Source organism: Brassica rapa, chromosome A05, assembly GCF_000309985.2.
Source record: "Brassica rapa cultivar Chiifu-401-42 chromosome A05, CAAS_Brap_v3.01, whole genome shotgun sequence".
Taxonomy (NCBI): Eukaryota; Viridiplantae; Streptophyta; class Magnoliopsida; order Brassicales; family Brassicaceae; genus Brassica; species Brassica rapa.
The window spans coordinates 5,487,642-5,505,860 of record NC_024799.2 but is presented as its reverse complement, the minus strand read 5'-3'; the positions used below and the strand labels follow the sequence as shown (position 1 = coordinate 5,505,860).

The 18,219-nt window shown below is 34.1% G+C and overlaps 2 protein-coding genes and 1 long non-coding RNA gene across 11 annotated transcripts; 2 read left to right on the top strand and 1 right to left on the bottom strand.

The window, feature by feature from the left end:
- Window positions 1-42: 42 nt before the first annotated feature.
- On the top strand, window positions 43-16,067 carry LOC103867805 (glutathione S-transferase T3-like). 2 transcript variants are annotated; one of them, XM_009145893.2, is made up of 5 exons: window positions 43-55; window positions 2,496-2,497; window positions 11,822-12,182; window positions 12,281-12,703; window positions 14,122-16,067. In XM_009145893.2, the coding sequence occupies exon 5, from the start codon at window positions 14,599-14,601 to the stop codon at window positions 15,925-15,927; it is 1,329 nt and encodes a 442-aa protein (XP_009144141.2). In that variant the 5' UTR covers window positions 43-55; window positions 2,496-2,497; window positions 11,822-12,182; window positions 12,281-12,703; window positions 14,122-14,598; the 3' UTR covers window positions 15,928-16,067. The 2 variants fall into 2 exon arrangements, with proteins under 2 accessions (XP_009144141.2, XP_009144142.2); XM_009145894.2 differs by lacking the exon at window positions 14,122-16,067 and adding an exon at window positions 13,044-14,031 and having other exon boundaries at window positions 11,822-12,703.
- LOC103867420 (dihydroceramide fatty acyl 2-hydroxylase FAH1) lies at window positions 678-18,046 on the top strand. 5 transcript variants are annotated; one of them, XM_033292883.1, is made up of 8 exons: window positions 679-2,993; window positions 16,467-16,519; window positions 16,580-16,650; window positions 16,773-16,865; window positions 16,996-17,192; window positions 17,287-17,392; window positions 17,490-17,636; window positions 17,721-18,046. In XM_033292883.1, the coding sequence occupies exons 3-8, from the start codon at window positions 16,600-16,602 to the stop codon at window positions 17,838-17,840; spliced, it is 714 nt and encodes a 237-aa protein (XP_033148774.1). In that variant the 5' UTR covers window positions 679-2,993; window positions 16,467-16,519; window positions 16,580-16,599; the 3' UTR covers window positions 17,841-18,046. The 5 variants fall into 5 exon arrangements, with proteins under 5 accessions (XP_018514312.2, XP_033148774.1, XP_018514313.2 ...); XM_033292884.1 differs by lacking the exon at window positions 679-2,993 and adding an exon at window positions 16,217-16,313; XM_018658796.2 differs by lacking the exon at window positions 16,467-16,519 and having other exon boundaries at window positions 678-2,993.
- Window positions 8,511-11,672, bottom strand: LOC103867421. 4 transcript variants are annotated; one of them, XR_004458608.1, is made up of 7 exons: window positions 11,345-11,672; window positions 11,134-11,230; window positions 10,928-11,043; window positions 10,543-10,684; window positions 10,094-10,283; window positions 9,934-10,019; window positions 8,511-9,849 (listed from the first exon to the last, which is right to left on the bottom strand). It is a non-coding gene; the product is annotated as an uncharacterized LOC103867421 (long non-coding RNA). The 4 variants fall into 4 exon arrangements; XR_004458609.1 differs by having other exon boundaries at window positions 8,511-9,831; window positions 11,345-11,671; XR_004458606.1 differs by having other exon boundaries at window positions 8,511-10,019.
- Window positions 18,047-18,219: the final 173 nt, after the last annotated feature.

Sequence of the window (18,219 nt, the reverse complement as noted above, 5' to 3'; positions counted from 1 at the left end):
AGGCGGTACATAACGGACAGCTCATATTCTGTTACGTCTGACTAACGGTAAATTGGTCAATGTATGTAAAAACCGTATTTTGTTAGTTCGTGTATAGAATTTGAATTAACTAAGTGTTGATGTATGTATTTGCACAGCTGATATGTTTATGTACTGATCGGGACCGTTGGGCTCTGTTGACGTAGGAATTGGCCGATTTTCCAAGATAAATCAGAGTAGAAATGACACTTGTGTATACTTCTGTTTCACAGATTCTAAAAGGAGACAAAGCTAAATGGGAAATAAATTTTTATCAGCAACAAAGGTAAGTATTTACCTTCTTTTTACTTACAAATTGGTTTTAATATCTGTTTTATGACTTCTCTTTAGAAAAATTATGTTGACTATATTTCTCTAATGCAGTAGAGTTGTATATATTGTAGAGCTGATTCCAATGCTAAGTTTGATTTTTCAGAGTGAACTTTAGAGGAAAGGATGATACTTAAGGGTATGCACACCGTTGCTAATATTTCTGCTGCTGTTGCGGAGATAATGTTGGCTTGAAATATGTAACTTGCTTTATATCTCTCTTTAGTCTCACTTCCAGTTTTCTTGGGAGAGGTTTCTCATTTTTTCACGTTGTTTCTTTCTTTGTTTGTTAGGAATCTGGAAAGGTAACATCGTCTCTTCTGAAAAGTTTCTCTTGGTCCATAGTTTCAGTCATTTAGTCAAAAAAAGAAAATTATATTAACTATTTAGTATTCACTACAGATGGAGAACACTACAGATGGAGAAAATGAGAACACGTTGAAATTATGAATTCACCCGTCACCCGTGAGCTTGCAGAAATATGTTAAAATAACCAAAAATCAGTATTTTAAAAGTATTATCCCAGTTTATTTAAAAATACTTTAAATATAATTTGCATTCCCAAATACATTTTTCTCTTCAAAGATCCAAGTAAATTTTTGCTATTTTATAATAAAAAATAGACAAATGAAAAAATAAAGCCATTAAAAATATAACGTGTTTGAGAAAATTATGAAGAAAAATCTTAAATGCGTTTATTGTAGCATTTAAATATGGATATTCATTTTCATAATTGATTTTTCTATTGCACCTTACTCTTTATGTTAGGTCTCAAAATATCAAAAACAATAAGTATTATATTTTCAATTATATTTTGTCATAATCTATCATAAATTTATTTGTTGTATTAAAAATAAATATGCTTAACTTAATGAAAATTTACAACAAAACAAATTAATGAATCAAATATAACACTCTAAACTATATTTTATGTGTTGTATATATCTCAAATTTTAAACATAAAATAATTTCTACATATTCTATTTTGAACTATTTTCCGTTTACAAGGTCTTTATTTGAATGCAACTATTTTATGCAATTGTTATCCATATTTATAAAATATTTAATTAATATAATCATATTTTGATTTATAATTCTGAAATTGCAGTTTTATCATCAAATAATTTTAAAAACAGTTATTTTGATTCGTGCGTAGCACGAGGGTAACACTAGTATCTCAATAAAAGCCTAAAATTGTACTAAAAAAGATCACGCTGAATCTACTCCTCCTCATCTCTAGCTTACGGTGTCATGGGGTTAGGGGTAATTAGGGCTAAAATAGGAAAGGGGGAGACAAGTGGCTACAGTGACTGGGGTTTTTTTTTGGTTTCGGGTAGACTTCTAATTTCTGATCTATTTATGTATATTGAGCCAATAATCTCTAAGATTTATCATGTTCTTATTGAAGAATGCAGCATATGAAGTGTTCCTCAAATGAAGAACTTATCTCTCAAGCTAGAATAGGCAGGCCATTGAAATAATGAAATGAAAATTGGCTTAGTTTTTTTCATTATCAGTTTTATTTGGTAAATCTTTGATCTTAAGCATTTAGAGAATATCATTTGTTTTTCTAGCAAATAAAATAAAATAATTATAATAAAAAACTTAGAGACAGCAGCAACGGAGGTTGTTCACGTGACAGTTGATACTGACAACCTATTAGTGGTGAATCATAAGCTTAATCAATTTTAAGAGGTCGCATCAAAGTCCTACAAAAGCTTAATAAATTTTAATCATTACAAATAATGTGGATTTTACTCAACAAACCGTCAAAAGTATGATTACCATCTAGCGGCCAATATTTGATTTTAATATTTAATCGTGAAGATATCTTTCTGATCTGGTCTAATGAAGTGGTGATTTATCATCACCTTTCTCGTGGGTTCTATTAGAAAATGATTAAAGCTAGTTGCTTGGTATTTAATATACGAATGCACAAACCGGTTACCGCTTATCCTTTACCCTTTTGTGGCCATGCGACCGTTATATACCTTACGGCCGATCGCAGTGGGTGTCCACATGTTCAGCAAATTGATCATTACGATATATCATGTGTGAACTATATTTTTGTTAGAGAAAAGAAGACATATGCTAAACGTTTTTTTTAAATACTAGTTCAGATAACTATTTCCCATTACAATATACAGCAGTTCGATTACGTAACCCACTCACTATACCAAGTGGAAAATGACGACTAAGTTAAGTAATCCACATGACATGCATTCTAACATCATAACAAACGACTTTTTTTGAGCAACTTACAATTAGAGAAGAAAAAAAAAACTTACGTTTTTGGCTAACTTGTGCGTAGATGTGGAAACAAACAGCTAATAGTCTTTGGAAGGATCAAAAGAGAAACAACAACCTGGTACAGCCGTCGTTACTTTTGACTCTCCAATTCAAGATTCGTTGGCTTTCAAGTCTTCACCGATATATACGGCGACTCTCCAAACCAACGGTCCAGATTCGATATAGAGTACCTCTTCCTTGGAAATATATTTAATGCCGACATTGTCCCTTAATATACAACAACCCCAACAGGCAACAACAAAACACAAACCACAAAACAGGGCTCCGGCGATTCTCTAGTCTTCAGACGGCTGTCGTTTCGTCAGAGTCACTGAGATCCGGCATTTCAAAGTTAGGTTTGTTGTTTCTCTTCTCTCGCTCGTTCCTTGCTTCGTGTTTTGTTACCTCCTCGATTTCCATGTAATTTCAATAGCAAGGTTGTTTGTTTTGATTTGGTGTTTTAAGTGTTTCTGATCGGATACTTTTTGCTCCATCCTTGGAACAACGTACACAAAAGCATAAGTCTCTCTTAAATTTGATTATGCATTGCTGAAGCCTACATGGTTGTCACTAGGGCCGTGCATGGATCAAATATCCGGGTTTTTGGAGATATTTGTGATTTATTTTGTATATTATGGATATCAAATTTTTCGATTTGCTTTGCTCCGAAAAAATACGGATATTCAGAAAACCGGATATCGAGAAAATATGCAGATATTTGAGGACATTTACGAATACTTACGGATATATCATTTCGTTTTAGTCAAGACAAATAATCTAAAAAACCGAGATACATTTGTTCTTAAAATATTTTTACATGATATATAAAATAAAAATAAAAGATGAGTGAAACTCTATGTTTTAAATTTTGAAAATTAGTTATAAGAAAGACAAACTTAAGAAAAAGTTATAGATATCATAGAAATTTCCTCATTTTTTTATTTTAATACTTTTATATCTAATAATGTGAATAGTATTTATTAAATCATATGTTAAAATAACATCTATATAAATTCATACAATGAAAAGTGTACATTTAATCAATATATATATATATATATATATATGTGTATATAGCTGTCGGAGCGGAGCGGATATCCGGTTCTTAAACTTTTAGTATTTGTGATTTGCTTCTTTTTTAAACGGATATTGACTTTTAGTATTTGTTTTGTTCCGAAACTTTACGGATATCCAGATTTTTTTGATTGAATCGAAACAAATAATAGATCGAATCAAATTTAACAGATAAAATGTCATGTCCTAGTTGTCACAAAGAAGGTGTCTCGGGTGTGGTTAATTATGTAATAATAGGTGGTACACGTAAAATTTATTTTCTTGGATGTGAAAACTGTGAATGGTTCAATGATGAGAATATGAAGAACTTAGATTAACAATCATGGTTTTAGGCTAAGAATATTGAGGTTTTTGCCAAAACTAACCCACAACTTGATTTTAATTCCAAACCTATACCCAAACTTGAATCAAATGCAAAACTAACCTAAAAGCCTAGTGAAATTACAGCTCAGCCCCTTGTGACCAAACAAAAAAACAGAAGCCATTTTTACGAATATAGCCCCAGTAAATCGTCTGAGTCGTCTGAGATGTTGAAAGTCGTCTGGACGACTGAAGTGTAAGTCGTCTGATACCAGTTTATTTTAAAAATAATTTATAAATCTTGTAAAAAAATATTTTGATGCGTAAAAAATAAAAATCAAGTAATTATAAACAGTTTTAACTGATATAAATTAAGATATGATAAAATTGATTTGTTTTGAAGATATATGAGTGGAAGTAGTGAATCATGAAATACTTTGGTTTAGGAGTTTGGCAAACATATGTTGTAGTATTGTATGTATTGTTAGGGTTAGATTTTGGAAAACTAAAATGTTTTTTTCAAAAATTAGTTTTCACCTATATGTGTTTATTTCTGTGTATAGTAAACACTTTTCAAGTATGATTTGGTTTTATGAAGTGTTTAATTAGATAATTAAGTTTAGGGGTTATGTTTAGGGTGTGGACGACTTATATTTCAGTCGTCTGTTAAATAATTTACCCGGACGACGTATATTTCAGTCGTCCAGACGACTTACTTGTAAGTCGTCTGGAAAGTCTTCTATTTTAGTTTCCCGCTAAAAATATTTAATTTCCCGCTAAAACTCTCCAACCTCTTTCTAATCTCTTTGACTTGAAAACACCAAACTTTATATGAATTTTTCAGTTTTGTCTCATGTATTTCTTATTAATCTATCTCTTTTGCAGGTTTTTAATCAAATGGTACTCATCTTCCACTAATTTAGAGGTAGATCTATTAATTTTAGATATGTATTTTTGTGTGTTCTATAAATGTAGATTTATCTAATCTTCCACTCATTTTCTCTATTTTTAAGTCATTTGAACGTTTTTGAATATGCAGGTTTTTCAGATCTGGATTTGATGTGCAGGTTTTTCAGATCTGGAAGACTTCTGGGACGACTTACCTGTTAGTCGTCTGGAAGTCGTCTGGACTTCTTGGAAGTCTTCTGACAAAGTCGTCTGGACTTCCAGGAAGTCGTCTGGACTTCCAGGAAGTCGTCTGGACTTCCAAGAAGTCGTCTGGACTTCTAGGAAGTCGTTTGGATTTTTCTGAGCGTTTTGGTAAGTTCTTATGTCTGATTTTTCTTCATTTGGTAACTTCTTGTTGTATAAAGTTCTTATTTTTTTCCCAAACTAAAACTCTCCAAACCCACTCTAATCTCTTTGACTTGAAAACACCAAACTTTATATGAATTTTTCAATTTTGTCTCATGTCTTTGTTACTAATCTATTTTTTTTTTGCAGGTTTTTAATTATTTGGTACTCATCTTCCACTAATTTAAAGGTAGATCTATTATTTTTAGATATGTATTTTTGTGTGTTCTGTAAAGGTAGATTTATCTAATCTTCCATTCATTTTTTCTGTTTTTAAGCCATTTGAACGTTTTTGAATATGCAGGTTTTTTCAGATCTGGATTTAATATGCAGGTTTTTCAGATCTGGAAGACTTCTGGGACGACTTACTTGTTAGTCGTCTGGAAGTCATCTGGAAGTCGTCTGGAAGTCGTCTGGACTTCCTAAAAGTTGTCTGGACTTCCTGTAAAGTCGTCTGAACTTCCTAAAAGTCTTCTGGCAAAGTCGTCTGAACTTCCTGGAAGTCGTCTGGACTTCTTAGAAGTCGTCTGGACTTCTTAAAAGTTGTCTGGTCTTGTCTACTCAAGTGGAATCCAAGCTTGTCTTTGTAGATGAATGATCTATAATAGTTTTGTTTGTGGTCTGTTTTATGAATTGCATGTATACTCTTTTAGTTGTGAATTTTTTGTAAAATCAGTAATAATGTTTTCCAAGATGTATTAAATGTGCTAACAATGTGTTTACACATTTACAAATCAATGAAATAATAGACTTCAGTAGCCTTTTTCTTATCTTTGGATCTCTCATATGCAATAATAAACTCCAATGGCATTTTTCTCATCTTAATAAACAAGAATGTTGGTAAGAGATGGAAACAAACAATAGTAACTAGTCAAAGCATATCATATTTTTTATAAGTTTGCATTGAAAAACTTAGTCAAATTTAGTAAAACTAAGGGAGAGAACATATTTTGTAAATATAAGTTTTACATATCTTGAAGTTACTTATCACTCTTAAAAATACAAGTTATTCAAAAACTAACGTAGAAGACTTAAAAACTAGTGGAGAAGACGCGGACGACTTCAATCTAAGTTGTCTAGACGACTAAACTATATGTCGTCTGGTCAACGCAGAGGTTATTTTTGCAATTGACTTTGAAATCTGTTATTTCGGACGACTGAAAGTTAAGTCGTCTACTATTGTTTGGTTAAAAAAAAACTCCAAAAAAGCTAGACGACTTACATTTCAGTCGTCAGAGGTTAGTTTTGCATTTGACTGGATTATTTCAGAAGTTTGACTTTTTGGACGACTTACATTTCAGTCGTCTAGTGAAAATTAAAATAATAATATTTTTTTAAAAGTAGACGACTTACAGTTAAGTCGTCATAGGTTAGTTTTGCAATTGAAAAAAAAAACTTCAAGATTTAATTATATACAGACGACTTATAATTCAGTCGTCCACGAGACGACTGAAATGTAAGTCGTCCAGGATTTACGAGGTTTGACCAGAATCTCGGAAAAAAATCCTGGACGACTTACAATTAAGTCGTCTGGTGGACGACTGAATTATAAGTCGTCTGTGTATAATTAAATCTTGAAGTTTTTTTTTCAATTGCAAAACTAACCTATGACTACTTAATTGTAAGTCGTTTACTTTAAAAAAAATATTATTATTTTAATTTTCGCCAGACGACTGAAATGTAAGTCGTCTGGGGAAGTCAAACTTCTGGAATTATCCAGTCAAATACAAAACTAACCTATGACGACTGAAATGTAAGTCGTCTAGGTTCTTTGGAATTTTTTTTGAAACCAAACAATAGTAGACGACTTAACTTTCAGTCGTCTCAGGTTACAGATTTCAAAGTCAATTGCAAAAATAACCTCTGCGTTGACCAGACGACTTCCAGGTAAGTCGTCTACAGCCAGACGACTGAAAGGTAAGTCGTCTACAGCCAGACGACTTCCCAAGTAAGTCGTCTGACGAACAGATCTGGAAAAAAACTCGATGTCATACCTTAAATTGGTGAGATAAGTTCCTTAGCATACATAAGGCTTCTCCAAGCACACATAATCACAAACGGAATTCACCCACCCATAATCGTTAGCTTCTATGACTCTATGAACCATAAAAATTTTAGAATCAAAATCTTGAGTTTTTTTAGCTCATTGTGGAGAGAAAGTGAGAGATATGTTGTGTTTAGTTCACAAGAATGGAAAAAGAAGAAGGGTAAATCGATTTTAGGAGCATTAAGAGCTTCAATTTGGTTGTTCATGGTGGTTGTGGTATTGATGACAATGGCAATCTTGTAATTACTTGAAGATGATGAGGGTGAGAGAGTAAAAATGTCATTTTCGAAAAAAAAAATAAAAAAAAATTGATGGCATTTTCGTAAATTATATGAACTTGTGGGGTGAATAGGGCAAAACCAATTTTCAAAAAAAAGGAGGTTAGTTTTGTGTTTGACTTTAAGTTGTAGGTCAATTTTGCAAAAATCCCAAGAATATTTTGGATTTTGTTTATCAAATCAACCACCATGAACTCATGTCTGTAACCAGGATGCTACTGAGCTGTATGTTTTTGTTTACTTGATGTGTTAATCTGTGGCTTGATTTGACGATGCTTATATATGTATTTGGTGGTGGTGGAGTCTTTAGAGTGACAAGCATACATAAGCTGTATCGTATCTTGTAGTTTTTAATGATTAACTAGAGTCTCTTTCCGCGCTACGCGCGGAAAATACGTTTAAAATATTATTTTTAAGTCAGCTTTTTAATATAACAAAAATATTTGCTCTATAATTTTATAATTTTGTGTATTTAAAATATTTTTCATGAATCTAAAATTAATAAATCAGAAAATTTCTAAACCAATAAAACATATGTAGATAGATTGAGTTTTTTGATGGTATATATTGTTGTTTTTTAAATTTGACATGAGTCTTCTAATACAGTATGTGTTTTCATTAGCTTCTCACTGGATTAATGTGATTCATCTAAGGTAAAGTACTAATAATATGATGTTCTGAATGTTGAGGTAAATAATAATTTCTGTATTGTTTAAAAATTTAATTAGCAAAAATCAAAATAAAATTACTTTTACTCTTAAATGCTTTGAAATTATATAAAATTTGTCTTTTGGCGTTTCATATGAAGAAATGTAAAAACGTTACATGGGATATATTTCATGATTAAGACATTGCTTTGTAATTTTTTTTCTTTCTATTTATATTTTTGTGTGTAATTCTTGAAGACGAAGCCTATAAATAATTGTGTTTTGTATTTAGATTTTGGTGGGTATATTTAGAATTATTTTTATTGCTTGGGTGATTTGAATGATATGTAAATACGATGTTAGCATGCATTCTTTATCATTTGTAAAAAAACTACTATTATATGCATAATATATCAAGAATCATATATCATTTTAATTATTATATACATATATTGATGTGTTGTTCAAAAAGAAATACATATATTGATGTGTATTTTAAAGATGTTTGAACATTATGATTAATAATTTATTTTTAAGAATTAATGGATTCATCGTTTATTACTTGGTTCAAACTTATTCACATCTATATTGAAGTAGCATAAAATTTGCGTATAAATTTATGTGTTTGTTTCCTCTTTAGTTTGGCACTTAATTTCTTTAATTTTTTATTTTTTTCTTACTCTTCATTTTATATTGATATTTAATATCAATTTTTATTCATTATATTTAATAATTTATTACTATTTCATAGTTATATGTAGAAAATTTCTGAATATTTTATATTTTATTTAGTTGCATCATTAAAGATTAATACAATTCCTTATGCTTATTTAACACTAATTTGTTGTTTTTAATTTTTATTAATAATTTATCTGCGTAAACATATTATATTCAATAAGTTAGAAATGTGTAAATTTAGAATTGGGCATGAGTTTGAACACAATTATCATGGCTAAATAAATGAATTTTATTTGAATTAGTCACATGTCAAAATAGAAAATTTATAAAATAAGAATCTAAATCATGTGGAGAATAAAATATTTTGTGGAAGTATAAAAAAAAGAGAATGATGAAGAAAATCACTCTCTTTTAATCATTTCCATAGCAGTTTTACTAAAAGATAAAGAACACAAAGAGATCAGCCATCTGTACTTATGCTACAAATTTCAACTTCTTAGTCACCGGTTTCATCATGAATTTTAATAATACACAATGAAATGTAATTTTAAAAGATCAACTACAAACCTATTCACTACCATCCTCACCCTCAACTTCATAATTAATCTTCGAAACTGACTTCTTAGATTCTATCTTCCTTTAAACATCATTAATACAAATCACAACAACTCAAATAACAACCAATCATTAGAACTGAAAGAAGAGAGAAGAAATTATAATTTTGTGATTGGTATACATTGTCTTCTTTTTGTCCCCTGCAAAAAAACTTAAGGAGGCCTCATAACTGACTAACTGTACAACACTCATCTCCAGCGAGCTTTGGATTGTTTGCATGGAGAATGTTAAAGACTCTACTAAGAAGTTGCAAATATACGTCCTGGTATCAAAAATCAAGCTGCTAAAACGTTTTTGATAATGAGTGAACGTCATCAAATAACTGATGCTTTAATACAAAAAAATCGTCTAAATGTATACTTACCTCATCATATATTTAACTTCCCTCACAGGGGTGACATTGCTGCTGCCAAACATTTTACTCCACCTCTTCCTCTTCATTAGCATGCTCTGCAATGTATTCTCTCTGTAAAATGTTTACCGCTAGAAATAGATAATTAGCAAGGAAAGAAATTTAAGAATACCATCCAAATCTTCTGCGGCAGTGACACTTTCTTCATTCAATGAGCTTGATTCAACCTACTCATAAAAACCAAACCAAATCGAGGCACATATTCATGGAAACACCAGAGTCGAATAGGTACAATGTTAAAACACTCACTGACTTCTTCTTTTTCTTCAGTTCAGTCAGTGAACCATCAAAGGCATCATTTGCTGCAGGGAAACAAATGTAGACAATAACATACAAACACCATTGACAGAAACAAAACAAAACAAAAAGCAATATTACGGACTCGTCAACATACCAAGGTGAAGGTGTGAGCAAAGGATTAAAAATATTTTAAACTACACAATCACACAAATCAATTTTAAAAAAAACAAAGTAACTTTTCTAGATAACGGGACGATACCAAGGATGACTCAAGTTACACTACATGCGATTTTGACTCAAAGATTGAAGCAAAAGAAATACCTTGGAGTCATAGCATTAGAAGACTAAGTGATGACCAGATGAAGCAGGGATTGCTAGAACGTCGTTCTTGCGCTATGCGAACCTTGAAATTGTGTCAAGATTACATCTCCTTGAACTCAATTTGCCCATTTTCAGTTGTTCCCTGAAAAACATAAAGTAGAAAGCGTAAGCGTAAGAGGAAGGGCAAAAAAACAAACGGTGTGGTTCTCTTGCGTTTAGAGGTCAATTAATTGTGTAAATGCAAATTTTGAAATTAGAGACCCAAAACTTGTTGTCCAAAAAAAAAAAGAGACCCAAAACTTTAAAGCTAATAACAACTCTACAAAAGACCACAACTTTCATTAAAAAAAAAACAAAGCAAACAAACTGAAACTGCATTGCTCACATTCGGTTTGGATTGTTTATCATCAAAACAGAGATTGAAAGTTAGAAAATCCGACTAACCAGATGATGAATCTTATCCTGTAAAGCTTCATCTCTTCCTTTTACACGTCCAACAACCTAAACACCAGATCAAGAGCTTTCAAAAACCAAACCACCTATCTGAAACAGAGGAAGTGAAATCGTGAATTAAAAGTAGGAAACTTTAACCGTAAACTCCGAATCCTCAACCGTAAGCTCCACCAATGATGGAGCTCGAACTCCTCCATCCCCCTCAATTCTTTCAACTGCTTGTTCTTACTCGTTCCTAACAATCACAGAAAAAGATCACAGACAGACAACTCTTAAAAACACACTTTTCAAAGAAAACTTTACAGATGATGCTTTGTACATACCAGGAGCAAGGCATTGAGTGACTTACCAAATATTAAGGAGTAATTATTTTTCCAGAAAACTGTATACATTGGTAACGACTCGTTTTCCCCGAGGCGATGAAGAGCTCTGTTGGTTCTAGTGAGAGGATTTTTTTGTGAATCTAACAATCTTATATAGTGAGTAAGGAGAGAGAAGGAAGCTGGAAAGATTAATAAGGAATAAAAGATTTGTAACCGGTGAAAGCGTTGGTCTGCAGAGGAAGACTAAGGGGAAGAAGACTAAGGAGGGATTGGAAACGGCGTAGGGTTGAAAAGGTGTGAGAAAAAAGTGATTTGTTGATGTGTATATTGTTTTAGTGACTTGTCAATTTAGAGTTTCCTGATTGGTCTTAATTTCCAATCTGACGTGGAGGACCTCTCTGATGATTATATATCCCTTTTATTATAGTATAGATAACTAGTTTGTATTTCATTTAGAGCATCTTTATCGCGGTTAATTAAACCCGTTTCTTCCTTTTTTTTAGATTAAAAGAAAATTAAAAAAAGAAGAAAACGCAAGAGACGTGTGTTTTGTCGTCTCGTGAAGGAACGCCTCCTGGTGGACGCGTGTCAACAAACGAGAGGCTGGAGGTTTGGTTACGCGTTAAACGCATCTCAAACTTGTCTTTCTCTCTCTCTCTCTCTCTCTCTCTCTCTCTCTCTCTCTCTCTCTCTCAAGCTCTCGACGAAGGCGTTATGTTTGGCGATTTGATCGATTATGCATGTGATTGAGCCTCTTGTTGTTATGATCGGTTGTTACATGTTGATTCTCGTCGAATCCTACTCTCGGTGGTTCTCCTCGACGGCGCCGGAGCTTTCACGCAGTGGCTCGTCTCTAATCAAAAGGTAATCCAGTTCTTTGTCTCATGCATGTGAGTGATCTCTGTTCAACTTGTTCTGATTGCAATTTCTTCTTCTTTTTGGGTTTGTGCGGTTCGATTTAGTGTATCGGTGGCGACGGAGGTCTCCTCTACGGTGCGGGAGCTCTCCTCGACGGCGACGGAGCTCTCCTCGATGGCGATAAAGCTGTATGTCGGTGGCGACGGAGCTCTCTCACAGTGACTCTCCTCGAATCGAAGGTAAAGCTTCTGTTGTCTCATGTTCTGAAATTTTTTAAATTTTTCATGGATCAAAATCGATTTGTTGTATGGATGGATCAAATTTGATATGTTCCAAAATCACTGATAAAATCGTTTTGTATAAGTTCTGACTTGTTGTTTGAGTGTGTGGGTTTCTCAAATACATTGTTGATCAAGTTAGTAGTCTCTGACTTCCGGTTTCTCTGTTTGTATGTTTTCAATCTCAACGATCCACGGTGCAAGAGGAAGGAACCTCAAAGCAGAAGAGTGCAAAGCAGAGCAATACAGGTAAATGTCTACGTCTGTCCAATTTAATGAGCGCCTTGATGTGGAGTTAGGTAGTTAATGTTCTGCTTAGTGATATATTATGGTTGAGTTAGTAATAAATAGGTGTAATGGCTAGGTTGATGGTTAGATAGAAAGCGTGGTTGAAGTGTGATAAATGTGTTAGGTTGATGTCAACTCCAAAATCTTCTTCATCTATTTAAGATTGTGTCTTCGCTTTCTCTCTTCTGTCTCAGCTTCTTCTTCTCTTTCTTCTATCTTTCTGTCCGTGTTCTTTTTCTTCTTATTTTCTTTCTATCTTTTTGTGACGTTCTCGGGGATGGATTCCGATCCATACCGGCAGAGTACTAACTATGTTGATCTCCTTACGAGTCAACATGGTGTCTTTGGTTCTTCATCGCAAGTCCCTGTCTTTGGGACTGAAAGAGCTGAAGCTTCAAGCGTCCCTGGAGATACTACCGCAGAGCGTAAGGAACGCCGGATGTGGACGCCTGTAGAAGATATGGTGCTCATCAGCTCCTGGCTTAACACAAGCAAGGATCCAGTCGTGGGAAATGAGCAACGTTCTGCGGCATTCTGGAATAGGATCGCCGCTTACTTTGCGGCAAGTCCCAAGATTGCAGCCACTGAACAGCGAGAATCAACTCATTGCAAGCAGCGTTGGCACAAGATCAATGATCAAGTCAACAAGTTCTGTGGCGCTTTCGAAGCAGCAACCAGAGAGAAGACAAGTGGGCAAAATGAGAATGATGTTCTCAACAGAGCTCATGAAATCTTCTTCACCAACCACCGAAAAAAATTTATTCTTGAGCACGCTTGGAAGGAGCTTCGGAATGATCAAAAATGGTGTGCCACTGCTACATCTAAAAACGAAGGAAGCGGTAAAAGGAGGAAGTTAGATGAGGGTTCACTGTCTGAGACTTCACACGCTGTTGAGGAGGAGCGTCCCCCGGGTGTTAAGGCAGCAAAAGGGAAGAACAAGAATGTCAAGGGGGAGGAAAGGCTGTCACAGTTTCAGACTATGTGGGAAATAAAACAAAAAGACTTGGTCTCCAAGGACAAGCTTTCAAGAAATCGAATACTTGACCGTTTACTTGCAAAGCAAGAGCCCTTAGATGAGGTCGAAAATGCTGTTGTGAAAAAGCTCCTAGCTGAGTTGTTGAACTAGTTTAAGTATGGGTTTAAGAGTTTGTGTTGAACTAGCTTAGTTGAACTTGTTTAAGTATGGTTTAAGTTTGGGTTTAAGTCTTTGGTCACGTTGATTTTATCTTGTTGTTGTTCCTCTGTTGTATGTTCGTAACGTGATAATATAAAAACGTGTTGTTGTTTCACTTGTTGTTGTTGTTTCACTTGTTGTTTCACGTGTTATGTTGTTGTGAGTCTTGTTGTTGTTTCACGTGTTGTTCTTTCTTTCTTGGCAGACTAGAGCATTGAGTCACGGAGGGTGAGTGAAGAGAAGACAAAAGAGTTCGTCACGGACACTCATGTCACGGAGCGTGAGTGAAGAAAAGACAAGAGAGATAGTGAGTCACGGACACACATAGTGAGTCACGGACACACATAGTGAGTCACGGACACACATAGAGAGTTGTATCACATTTTGTCTTGTATTATATTGTACCATAAATCATGTCACGGACACAAGTTTTCAAAGGGTGTATAAATGAAACTTTATAAACACAAGTTCTCAAGTTATTTCAAACTTCCATATCAAGTCCACTTCTCTCTCTCAAGTTATTTCAAACTTCTTCTATCTCTTTTATAAACACTTAATCACTTTCTTCCTTCACAAGTTCTTCTAAATCTCTCACTTTATAAACACTTCAACACTTAATCAATTTCTTCCTTCACGTTAAACTCTTAATCACTCTCTATATAAACTCTTTTTAATCACGTTAATGGCTTCTTCTTCTTCTCACAACACTTTCGATGATGCTTTTGATGATACATTTGATGATACATTTGATGAGCTATTTGATCAACATTTTGATCAAGCATTTGAGGATTTTACCATTCAAGCAAATCAAGAAGAACGAAGAAAAAAAAGAAAAAAACGAGCTTATATTGAAAGACATCGTGAAGAAGGGCATAATCGTTTATGGAACGATTATTTCAGTCAAACTCCAACGTATCCTCCTTTATTATTCCGACGACGTTTTAGAATGAACAAGCCATTGTTCATGAACATTGTGGATCGACTCTCCAACGAAGTTCAATATTTTCGGGAAACAAAAGATGGTCTCGGAAGGAACAGTCTCTCTCCACTTCAAAAGTGTACCGCCGCTATTCGTGTCTTGGCATATGGTTCTGCAGCTGATACCGTCGACGAATACCTCCGGCTCGGTGAAACAACAACTCGGTTATGTGTAGAAAATTTTGTGGAAGGGATAATAAATTTGTTCGGCGAAGAATACCTAAGAAAACCAACACCAGCTGATCTTCAACGTCTACTTGATATTGGAGAGTATCGTGGTTTTCCCGGGATGATAGGAAGCATCGATTGTATGCATTGGGAGTGGAAGAATTGTCCCACCGCTTGGAAAGGTCAATATGCTCGTGGTTCGGGTAAACCAACAATCGTTTTAGAGGCGGTTGCTTCATATGATCTCTGGATATGGCATGCGTTTTTTGGACCTCCAGGTACGTTAAATGATATCAATGTTCTTGATCGTTCACCAGTTTTTGATGACATAATAAATGGTCAAGCTCCGAAAGTCACTTTCTCTGTCAACGGACATCAGTATAATATGGCTTACTATCTCACTGATGGTATTTATCCGAAATGGTCAACTTTTATCCAATCTATTCGTATACCACAAGGGCCGCAAGCAGTTTTATTTGCTCAGCATCAAGAAGCTGCCCGAAAAGATGTAGAGCGGGCTTTTGGAGTCTTGCAAGCTCGCTTTGGCATTGTTAAAAATCCAGCGAGGAGTTGGGATAAAGTAAAAATTGGGAAGATTATGAGAGCATGTATCATACTCCATAATATGATCGTCGAAAACGAAAGAGACGGTTACACTCAATTTGATGTTCGAGGGTTCCAACAAGGAGAAGACCAAGGAAGTTCACATGTTGATCTCACGTATTCTACAGATATCCCTTCAAATATCGCAAATATGATGGGTGTTCGAACAAGAATTCGTGATACACAAAAACATCAACAACTGAAAGATGATTTGGTTGAACACATATGGCGTAGATTTGGAGGTGGTGAAGACAACAATTGATCTCTGATGCTTATTTCAAATAATTCTCGTTCATTTTAATAATCTTTGTTTTCATGTTTTTAATTTAAAATCTATGTTTACTATGTTGTCTTTTATTTACTATTAAATATAGGTTTTTAAATAAATATTCAATATTATTTTATTTTCAAGAACTCCAAAGCAAGAGACTTGCAATGCAGACATTAAAATCTCAAGATTCTTGACAAAGTCTCTTTAACACCTTTATGCTTTAAATATTATTAATTTTATCTCAAGAGACCCTTAATGGGGTTGTGGGATAAGGATGCTCTTAGATTTCAACTAGCACTTGCTTTTCTGCTAGGATTTCATTTGTTTTCTTGGGTTTTCTCGTGGGGCCAAATAACATACTTGTGTACGTGATTTAGGTATAATATTCAAGAAGAACAAAGTTTAACTATCTTCTTAACAAACAATAGACTCATGATTTTTTTTTTTAAATAACAAGTCATGAATAGATTCAGGCATCTAATAATCTGGCTCTTGAAAAATAACAAATTTACATTTATATATTTGTCTAGTTGAAGAAGCTGACATCAGGTGTTTCATTATGTCACTATGCGACGCTACTGTCGTAAGAGCGTTGCACCTTGTCTGTCTTTCTCTTGATAGTCTTTATATTCCATCTTTTCAGTTTAGTAAAAGGTCTGCAAAATGGTTGCTCAGGGATTCTCTGTGGATCTTAATAAGCCCCTTGTATTTCTGGTAAATACAACTGTTTCGTAAGGATTTTAATAGTCTATTTCAACGTTGCCTCTAATCACCCAATTTGCTCTTATTTATTAGTTATGTTCAACCCTCTTGTCATTGCTTTGGATGTTTTACAGGTTGGTCATCTCGGTGAAACCTACGAGGAATGGGTTCACCAACCCATTGTGACAAAGAAAGGCCCTCGGTTTTTCCACAGTGACTTTTGGGAGGTATATAAGTCTCTCTCCTTTTTCAATTCTACATATTTAAATAATTGGCAATGTTTGATCAAAAAAAAAAAATTGGCAATGTCAATAAGCCTCTGATCTCCATTCTGTAACATATTTGCAATGGAAACAGTTCTTGACTCTTACAGTTTGGTGGGCGGTTCCTGTCATTTGGTTGCCAGTTTCAGTCTGGTGCATCTCCATGTCGGTAAGCAGGGGCCTTTCACTTCCAGAAATCGTCCCATTGATAGCCTTGGGAATATTTATCTGGACGTTGATAGAATACACTCTTCACCGGTTCCTTTTCCACATAAAGACAAAGAGTTACTGGTTAGTTACACACACACCACACACACACACTCTCTATTATGTCACATTTCATGTACATAGTACTCATGCTAATGTTATTGTGGAACCGTTTCAGGGGAAACACGGCACACTATCTTATTCACGGATGCCATCACAAGCACCCAATGGACCATCTTCGACTCGTCTTTCCTCCTGCTGCTACAGCAGTTTTATGCTTTCCTGTAAACATTTGATCATCATCCACACTATCTCCACCATTATTCCTAGTTTCACACAAAAAAGAAACTTAAATCGTCTTATTATTATCTTGTGTCTCAGTTCTGGAACCTTGTGAAGCTTTTCACAACTCCTTCAGTCACACCTGCACTGTTTGGAGGCGGCATGTTTGGGTACGTGATGTACGATGTTACTCATTACTACCTTCACCATGCACACCCAACTAGAGCAGTGACCAAAAATCTCAAGGTAAAACAAAGTCAAGTCATTAAACAAGACTTTACTAATCGATCGGCTATAGAGAGTTTATTTTTTTTTTAATGATTTGTTCAGAAATACCATTTGAGCCATCACTTCAGGATTCATGACAAGGGATTTGGTGTAACATCGTCGCTATGGGACATAGTTTTTGGGACACTTCCAACCACCAAATCTCCCAAAAGAGAGCAATAGAAAAGGATATCTTTAATTATGAATCTTCCCTCATGAGTTTTGAGATGTTTAGCTGAAGGGGTTTCATTTAAATCACTATATTGTAAATCAATGTGTCACATCCTAGTCTTGGTGTGTTTCTCAGCGAAAGCAACCAACAATATATACTAACGTGTAAGATTATATACAATGGTTTCAAGATTCAACATCTTCCATTTTATTTTTTAACACTCTATGCCATCTTCTCTTTCTTCCATATCATCATTCAACATACATTCAACTTTTATTGAATAAAATTCAACACTCTATTTTATTAATTAATAATTTTTTTTATCCAAATTAAATAAACCTAGTTTCTATTTATAGATAATTTAAAATGATAAATTTTAGTATAAAAATA

What these genes read in the sequence shown, in the direction of transcription:
- LOC103867420 (XM_018658796.2), top strand. Translation starts at nt 16,600, where the DNA reads ATGGTTGCTCAGGGATTCTCTGTGGATCTTAATAAGCCCCTTGTATTT. An exon ending in TCCACAGTGACTTTTGGGAG is followed by an intron (nt 16,866 to 16,995) that starts GTATATAAGTCT and finishes CAATGGAAACAG; the next exon opens with TTCTTGACTCTTACAGTTTG. An exon ending in ATAAAGACAAAGAGTTACTG is followed by an intron (nt 17,193 to 17,286) that starts GTTAGTTACACA and finishes GAACCGTTTCAG; the next exon opens with GGGAAACACGGCACACTATC.
- LOC103867805 (XM_009145893.2), top strand. Translation starts at nt 14,599, where the DNA reads ATGGCTTCTTCTTCTTCTCACAACACTTTCGATGATGCTTTTGATGAT.